We start from the raw sequence: 9,351 nt of genomic DNA on the forward strand, positions 1-9,351 counted from the left end.
TACTCCCCGGACCTTGCTCCAACAGATTACCATTTTTTTCGAAATTTGGACAACTTCTTACAAGGGAAAAAATTTAACTCTGATGGGGCAGTCCAAATCGCCTTCACTGATTTTATTGATTCTTCCGACTGGCTTTTTTAATAAAGGGATCAATGAACTACCCATGAGATGGCAAAAGTGCATAGAAAACAATGGTTCCTACTTTGATTAATTAAATATATTATATTTAAAAATATTCGACTTTTTGTTCCTCCCATACAAAACGCCAATTTCATATGTAAGGACCTAATATTATGATATATTATATTGTCACACATTTAATTATACTTTATTTAACGTTATCATGAGGTGTTTACTAATCTTTGTTCATCGTAATTCATTGAAATTGTTTTTGTAGTAAATTATGCTTTAAATTAGACGTAGTAGCGCATAGTGCCTCACTATAACAACCCAACAGATGGATCCAATCAGACTTCTTCGAACATTCTATTGTACGCAAGGTTATTTTAGGTTCAAAACAAATCGTTCTTTTTTTACTCCATACATACGTATATCTGTTGAGAGATTTTTAAATATCTATGCGTTAATGACAATAAAAAAGTTTTTTATTTACAATTTTTTTTAGGATCAATATTTACAACTATTTCCCTAGGCTGTAACATAACAAAATAGATTAAAAATAATAAATAGCTCAATGCCATACTACATAATGTCACGAGTACGACGAAATTTTTCCACCAAAAGTGTAAAGGATTATTTATAGTGGCCCAAAGGGAAATGAATATCACGATCTCAACCGTACACACAAGAAACCAGAATAAATGCCACACTCGGACGTGACGAAACCGAACTTTAAACTCCATTAGGCAAAATAAATAAATAAATGCAAGGAAAATATAGAAACCCCTACGAACTGTCGGCGCCTTAGGCACGATTAAAAATAGTAACATGATTTGGTAATGTATGAATAAAACTATTATCGAGAAATAAGATGATAAACTAATGAAAGCGGCTAAAGAGAGCAATCGTGATATGAAAAAGCCATACCATCCCAAAAAATGAATAAAGGAAGCTGACGCGTCAGGGGGTTCTAAGCCACGAATGCGGGAACTGGGAATATGACGGGGCAACGGAAGGTCAGCTTCTGTCTCCAGATCCAAGTGCCTTCTACGTGGCGGAGCGGACAGCCATGTCGGTAAATTTTCTGCGTTTTCAACTAGTTTTTCTGCCCAAACTGCTATTGAAGCTACCCGTGGAGCGGGAGTTACTGGTGGAGGCGTTATATCGACATTTTCTACGTTATAAGCATCAGACCTACGAGGTGCAACTCTGTCTATAATGGAAACAGGTCGAATGTATTCGTCATCGCTGTCGTACCGCTTATCAACAGTCGGAGTCATGTAATCAGAACTCGTATCTGATTCACCGTAATATAAATCATCTTCGTAGACAGTTGTTCTCTCCGACTGTCTTGGGGAAAAATGGATCATATCGCTAATGACTTCACTTCTTGGTTTTTGTAGTGATAATGATGGCGTGTACAGTTTTCTTTGCGAAATCGTTTCGTAGATGGGTTCATCTTCTTTTAAATTACTCTGATCGTCTGTGTTATTTAAAGCGTTGTTATCATGAATTAAGTTTATGTTCCATGGATATCGACGGCCGCAAATTTTCTCTCTCTCAAATCTCCTATATATAGTTGCAGTACTTGCCATTCGTAATGACGAAGCTACTAATGTGACTGCTTGAAGCTGCACTGAAATATTAGTTTTCTTATTATGTACCTATTTTTATTGTAAAGAAGTTTCTCAGTAAAAATAACACGTCTTTAAGGTAGGTAATACAACAAATTAGTATAAGTCAACCTAATTTGTATGTAGTCTTGATCATTAAATCATTTAAAGTAATATATAAACTGTTAATAAAAGGTTTTAAGTTCAAAAAACCCATTGGGACATGGTACAATAATGTTTTTGAGTCTATTTCTTTGATCCTTTTTTAAGTCTTCTGTGCCTCTTATTCCAAAACGATATTGTTTTAATAATCTTGGAGCTCCAGTTCATGGTTCAAGGCTATGGCAGTTATTTACCAACACAAATATGTTATAGGATTTTAAAAATATTAAATATTCTTACTGGTATCATATACAGGGTTAGAAAAATTTGCCATCATATCCACTATATTCAGAACTGCGTGAGGGGCAGAATGTATAAACGCCTGAAGGAATAAATAGAGTTCGATCGCCGATGGCGTACGTGCTCGCATAAGAGCGTCCCTCGTGCGTTCCTCATTATCAGAACGAGACGCATACACTGTCTCAATCCACCAGAATATTAAATAGCTGTATCTGTAATTAAAAAAAAGATCTTATGAGCAGGATATGACACTTTTGGTAGGAAGACATGGATCACTGAATCCGCCTTTAGACTTTCGGAAGTTGTGACCGCTACCAAAACAAGATTGTACATCATTGTAGAAAAATAATAGACCCTAATTGGTCGTTTATGTAAGTAATAGTAGGCCAAGCAAGTGGTCTACTTTTATTAGAATCCAAGTAACCATTTATATAGACTAATATGGTTTCGGATGTACAAGGGACGTTAATTTCTCGCTTGTCATCAAAAATGTGGTTAAATATAAAAAGATGCATCATTCTTTCGCGTAGGCATGTTTATTTACGCGTTCCGAATTTTGAAACTGTAACACAAAACCTCAACAATACTTCGTCTGTGTTGCGTTAACAAAATGTATTTAAATCAAAGAAATCTTCACTAAGTAGAGTAAGTTTTATTAGTAAGTCGTAAAAATATATGTCATTAAACGTCAGCGCAAGAAATGATCTCAATAGTAGTAGGCCTCCAAATGGGTTTGGTTTTGACAAATGTCATAATTTATTTATTTCTAAATCCGGTATCTATACATTTTTTTACATTAACGTATCAGCAAGTATTGCGCACATAGAAAGAAGAAATAAATATAATTATAATAGTATTAATTTTGAACGGAAGTGAAATAAAATTTAACACACCTGCTTATAGCTGCGACTGGAAAAAATATAGCGTTTGCGATTTGTGTAAAAATCCATTTTAAATCAGATTTTTGAATCGATATTTTGAATGTTGCGCCTTCCGGTTGTAATGTTGGAGGTGGCGAGGCCAATGAGAACACGAGAGATATTATAGCTGGTAAATATATAAGTATAAAACAGAATCCAGCTAACCTGAAAACAATTATTCTAATTAAGTATTTATTTATACAGGGCAACAAAAAATTATGGAATTGCTAAGATTTATGTTACATGTCATATCATATTTTTTGTTGCCCTACCCAATAGGGCAGATTCATATACATTTATCTTTTTTTGGATGAAAGATAACCGTTCTGTGCTGAAACAGTTATGCTGGAATGTCCTGGGTTCGCGCCCGGTTAGTGGTTTTGAATAGACTTTTCCATATTAGTTCCAGATGCGTATGTTCGAAGGAAGATCTTTTTAAGATCACCTCAATCGTAATCTCACACACACACACACCCACACCAGTAAAGTACATTGTCTTTGTTAGTATATAATGTTCTTCGTATGGTGTAATCTGTTTTATCTATACATATAATCTTAATTTTAAAATTGTAATAATTATATTTTAATAAAGGCTGAGGATTATCAATAAACTATTTAATAAATATATAAATATTATATTTGTCAAATAGTTATACATAAAATCAATTAGTCTGTTACTTATTTATTAAGTATGTTACTTTGTTAAGTCTATTCATTGAAACACTTATCGTTTGAACACTTTTGAATACTTGAAGAGGTAAAAATCATATTGATTAGACTTACACTCTATTACCAGACTGGTAGTGTTGAACAACTAAGGCCAAGTCGAAGCAAATGATGACAAGATAGTTAATTAGGCCGCCAAATGATGGTAACACTCGATGCAATAGAAGCGCTTGCCAGGCTGGTAACTTCCATCCCAGTATTTCACCCGACACTTCCTTATCCAACTCACAAACTACCATTTTTAATAATTAAAACGTCATTGTTTCAGTAATGTTATTCACATTTTTATGCTAAAAGTATACCTTTTAGTTGTTAAAATGTTTAGTGTTTTGTACTTTTGAAACAAATGCAGTGTCCCTCCCACGCCTATTTGATAGTAACCGATTAGATAAAACTGTTGACTCAAAGAGATAAATTATGTGGTGTAGTTTCGACCTTTTGTCGATTACGTAGATAATATTATTGATAGCATATTCTTTTTCATTCAAACAATTTTTAAAAGGTACAAAAACTTTGGTACGTCGACCATTGTTTATTAATAAAAAATAATTTATTATAACTTAGAATAATGAATAACTTTGATAAGCTACTTTAGTACATTTTTTTATTTATTTAAGCTTGTTATTCGCAATTATTGTTCGCGTGTATATATGCTCTTTTGAAAGGTTCTAAAGACTTCCACTGTCGCAGGACATTTATCAATAATTCAATAGTCTGTGTCAGAACATAAAACCTTTTAGGTGAAAAATTTTGTGTTAAAAAGGCTGACATCTATTCAAATATCATCTAAAATACAACGTATTCCTTTCTTATTTAGACTATAAAGTCCGTCACTAGAGGGCAGGAAACTTGGAAATTTAAAAATAAGCGAGTCATTGCCTTTGACGGCAAATTTAAATCTGAAAAAACAATCTTGATATTTTTGCTAAACTTGATTATTTGTTTAATAAGTTTGGGGTCTCCAAAGAATTTAATATAAAAATAAATATAAGCATAACGAAAACATTAACTACATCAAAATTAACACCCAAATTTCCACTGCACCAAAAACAGGAATAATAAAAATGCACACCTTAAAATTTAAAATATATATTCAATCGGAACTATAATCAAAATCTGATTTAAGAAATTCGATGCCTTCAAATGCAGGAGCTGGTACTGAAGAGCTACCGCCCAGGAGTGAGAAGTGTACCCCATGTGGGGCCGAATTTGCGCTTGCTTGAGTTGCAAAGCCTTTCCTTCCCAATGAACGCGAACATCATTCGATATGTCGACGCCCAGTATCCCTAGCAGATATTTTAAGTCATTGAAGAGAGGAGTAGCGACAAAGGGTGTTTTTTAGCGAAAAACGCGCTAACTTGTGTCTTCTTGGGGTTATATTGGGCTACATTTGCTATCTATCCTGTCTACCCCTGTCCGACACTCCACGTTACAGAGTTTTGACTTCAGACGCAAGTTTGTTCCGGTACTCATCGACAACTGCCCGAAAAATACCTGCCCGGCCAGCGTAAAGATTATTCCTTGTTCCAGTACTCATCGACAACTGCCCGAAAAATACCTGCCCGGCCAGCGTAAAGATTATTCCCAGTGGTGTCGTCGGCATAGCAGTCAATGTTGCTAAGTTGCATTGATACTCGTATGCATATCTGGGATAGGACATAGCCTTGTGGGAGCCCAGCATTCACGGGTTTAAGGTTGGAACATGCGCCATCGATGACGGCCTTGATGCTCCAAAATCCAGGTGCATAATTTCTTGGGGAACCCATAAGCTGGAAGCTTCCAGAGCAGCGGTTACATCTTATTTTTGTGTATTTTGAATGCATGCTTTTTGTGTGTATGATTCGATGATTGATTTGTGTGTTCATTACACAATTTTTAGTGTGTTAGCTTTTCTACTGCTAAAATATAGAGTTGTAAAAGGAGAAAAGTTAAGAATGAATTGAAGTCATTATAGAAGAAATGATAGAAGTAGGTAGAGGCACCAGGGTATATAAAATAATATGCTTACACTGTTAGCGTTGTTTTGTGATGAAATGCCTATTTTTACATATGGTCATTACAAATAACTAATACATTTATTGTGCTGATTCAGCCACTGCAGAAAGTAACCAAGCCTTGTTTCTCGCTTTAAAAACTAATTTTTAAAAGTCTTACTATTCTAGTCTATTTACAACTACTTATAGAATTATGCTATATTAATATACATTGTTTTGAACTTAACACCGTTATAGTCAATAACATTTAACATTTGAAAAGCATTTTTTGATGTTCTTGGTTTTCAAAGGGTATACTTAATCTTTAAGGCAGGCAATGCACTCCCAGCAACCTTCTGGCAATTGGAGTGCCCTTACATGAGATTAGCCTCGTACTCCCTAACTTTTATTATTGAATATTGATTATATTTTTATCTTGGATATTATTCACGATGTTGAGTGTGTTTACCCCAATATTTCCAAGAAAAATCTTCTGAGAATATAAATATTATATTCTAACACACGATTCCATTTTCCTTTCCAAGTCATTGAATGGCAATTATATCTCATATATATTGTTACACAAGAAACATACATATTAACAACTTTTTCTGAAAACCTTTGTATTTAATTCATATTATTTTAGTCAACTAGTTAACATTAAGTCGTAGATGCATTAACATAGAATGGCTATTTCATCTGTAATATGCAAATTATTTGGCAGTGAGGGACGAAACCGCAACCCTCCAGGAGATTGCGGACACCTAATCGTAGGCGCTTGTATATCTAATTATCACATACGAATGGGATCTATTCCGTGTTCCATACTCGCTATTATATTTATATATAGTTTATGGCTAGACCAGTTATCATGATTAATAAATGATATGCACAATATTTTAATTCATAAAACGTTATTGCAAGTGTGTTACTCTAATTTTCATTGAATCTACAGACTATATGTATACCATAAATTTTAATTTGCAGTTGACTAACCTCTGTGGTTCAATTATTTCTTACAGACCACCAGGTTGATCCCGGGAATTACAAAAATCTGTTTGCTAGTTTTCATACCTCTGATCAGGCGCAAAAATCCGGGTGTATTTTTGGCACGAAATGTGGCCAGAAGCTATGAAAACTAGAGAACACGAAGTGAGTATTTAAGATTGTAATTAAAACGCCAATCAAATCGAAATATTGATTTCTCGTACTTTAAACTGTTAACTTTTGCTTTTGCTGTTGTTATAGGTAATAACGTAGTAGACAAAATGAAAAAAATATATATACAACGCGTTAATTAAGGCCAAGTAAATGATCCAATTAGAAATTAGATTTAGTTATTCAGTGTAACCCAAACTGACCTAGGCAAGTACCTAGACGATTGATGGCTTAGGGACTTCTCTAAATATAAAAATGATTAATAAACAGAGGCATTAATCTAAGGCGGGTCCCATTCGCGTTGATGAATTGAATTTATGACCTGACGTCAAATATCAGGTTTATCTCAGATTCGTTTTACAACCGATGACTACACACGAAATAGATATTCTATCAAAATTGAAAACTGTATGAACAATATTTGAACATTGATGTATGAGTGAATATATTTATGAATTTCTTTGTTATGTCAAGTTTCCAGATCAGTGCTACAACTTAATACAAAGAGTCAATGAAATAATAAATTATAAGTATATAATTTGAGCGAGGTTGCAGGAAGTTTTCAGTAAGTGCCTAAAAGATTGACGGCATTATTGAGAATTGGATTTTAATGTACAAAAGAACTTTTAACTTGAACATCAAGAGAAACAACAAAAAAATCTAGTTACGTGTACAGTTTTCGACTTATGGAAGCTTCTGACTTAGGCGAATTTCGATTTGACTTATCCTCTACAAGTCGAAATTATTAATACCCAAACAAACACCTAACCATATGGAAGCAAGCACTTGTTATATATTAAGCACAATACTACTTAATAGTAGTAACACTATTTATTATATACTTCTAAATAAGAGTTTCTGCTTGCCTTGCAAATGTGGTAATTCCTGGAAACGATAACTTATTTTTCTTTGAACAATTTGACAAACAACTTTCTTTAGACGTAATAAGCTTTAAATTATCGGGTTGCAAAATAAAACTTGCTATGTTCGAGATCCAAAGGTCCAATTTGATCTTGCGAGTTATAGAGGAAAAATATCTACAAAACGGCTCAGAGTCTCACTGATTATTTCGACAAATAGAGGTTTTGTGGCTTGAAGGGAAGGAAACAAAACTTTTTTTCGAGTTTTGGAGGTTTTTGTTTTATCGTCCTGTATTACGAACTGCAAATGTTATTATTCTAACAAAAAAACGTCTAATTGAATTAGCTTTTGTAGAAATATGATTGTATGAGGTAATAAATTATTCTTTAATGCATTTAAGAATATATTACTTTAAGTACATAGGTACCTGTGTATATATTTTTTTAAAACCATAAGTTTCAGAATTTGACGTGTAGATGCAATTTTCATACGTACTGTTACGGGATCTTGACTAATCCCAGCACTTGAGCGATTTTTCTTTATGAAGTGTTCCGTTTATATGCTATAAAAAATGTAACGTCAAGAACCTGATAACCTTTTAAGAAGACACTATAAAAGAAAACAATATCATATTACATGAAAGTGTACACAAAGTTGACCGTGTAACTCGGGAAGTTTTACGATCGAAAAAGTTAGAATCGCCATCCATCTCCAGCTGGTACGGTTAAGATTATTAAATTTTACTAATATAATTCAGAGAGTGCCAGATGTGGTCATCTTTGTACCACTGGAAATTCAAACACTGGGGGGATGTTGAAGTTTGTACCATTTTGTTTCATGTCAAACTTGGACTAAGGTTACAAATGAATATTGAACACAATGGCGGCCAACGCATGTGTTTGGCTGCGGACTGTGTCGTTGTTAGTCGATTGTGCTAGTTACTTTGTCTGGTTTGGTTGTTACTTTCGTCGAGATTTTAGATTTTACTTAACAGAGAAAAAAGAACAAGACGGTCTGATTCTGAATTTGAGAATAATAATTGTAATAATTATTAAAACATAATAAACTTCTTAAGAGGTCTTAGGTTCGTTTTTAGGTTTTTACCTTTACATTTGTAACTTTATTTAATTAAAAAAAGTAAAAAATCTTGTCTTTATTGTCGACCACTTGTCGTTTGTTTTCATCAGAAAATTATAAAAATGCCAGAAGTTACTTCCCGTTTATATTTTACACCATTATAAATATTACAGACTACGTAAAACAATTGAATTTAATTAACTAAAGAACGTACATTAAAAAAAACACTTTTTGAACGGATTAAAGCTATGTATTATTATTAAAACTTATAGGTCACGGTGACCACGCGCACTGAAAAGTACGCGAAACGTCGGTTTTTTTTTTAAATTTAGAATAATTTAAATAACTATAAGTTTTAATAATAATACATAGATTTAATCCGTTCAAAAAGTGTTTTTCTTAATGTGTAACAGCTATTTAAAAAAAAACAATACTAAAGAACGTACATTTTCTTAGGTGCCCGTTTTTTGCTTAGCTTCGGTGCAAAATAATATTAATCAA

The 9,351-nt window shown here is 33.3% G+C and overlaps 1 protein-coding gene across 1 annotated transcript; it reads right to left on the minus strand.

Moving 5' to 3' along the window:
* Positions 1-262: 262 nt before the first annotated feature.
* On the minus strand, positions 263-4,133 carry LOC123709016. The gene is made up of 4 exons (XM_045660091.1): positions 3,839-4,133; positions 3,029-3,220; positions 2,136-2,347; positions 263-1,756 (listed from the first exon to the last, which is right to left on the minus strand). The coding sequence occupies exons 1-4, from the start codon at positions 4,018-4,020 to the stop codon at positions 606-608; spliced, it is 1,737 nt and encodes a 578-aa protein (XP_045516047.1). The 5' UTR covers positions 4,021-4,133; the 3' UTR covers positions 263-605.
* Between the last annotated feature and the right edge of the window lie 5,218 nt (positions 4,134-9,351).

Source organism: Pieris brassicae, chromosome 4, assembly GCF_905147105.1.
Source record: "Pieris brassicae chromosome 4, ilPieBrab1.1, whole genome shotgun sequence".
NCBI lineage: Eukaryota > Metazoa > Arthropoda > Insecta > Lepidoptera > Pieridae > Pieris > Pieris brassicae.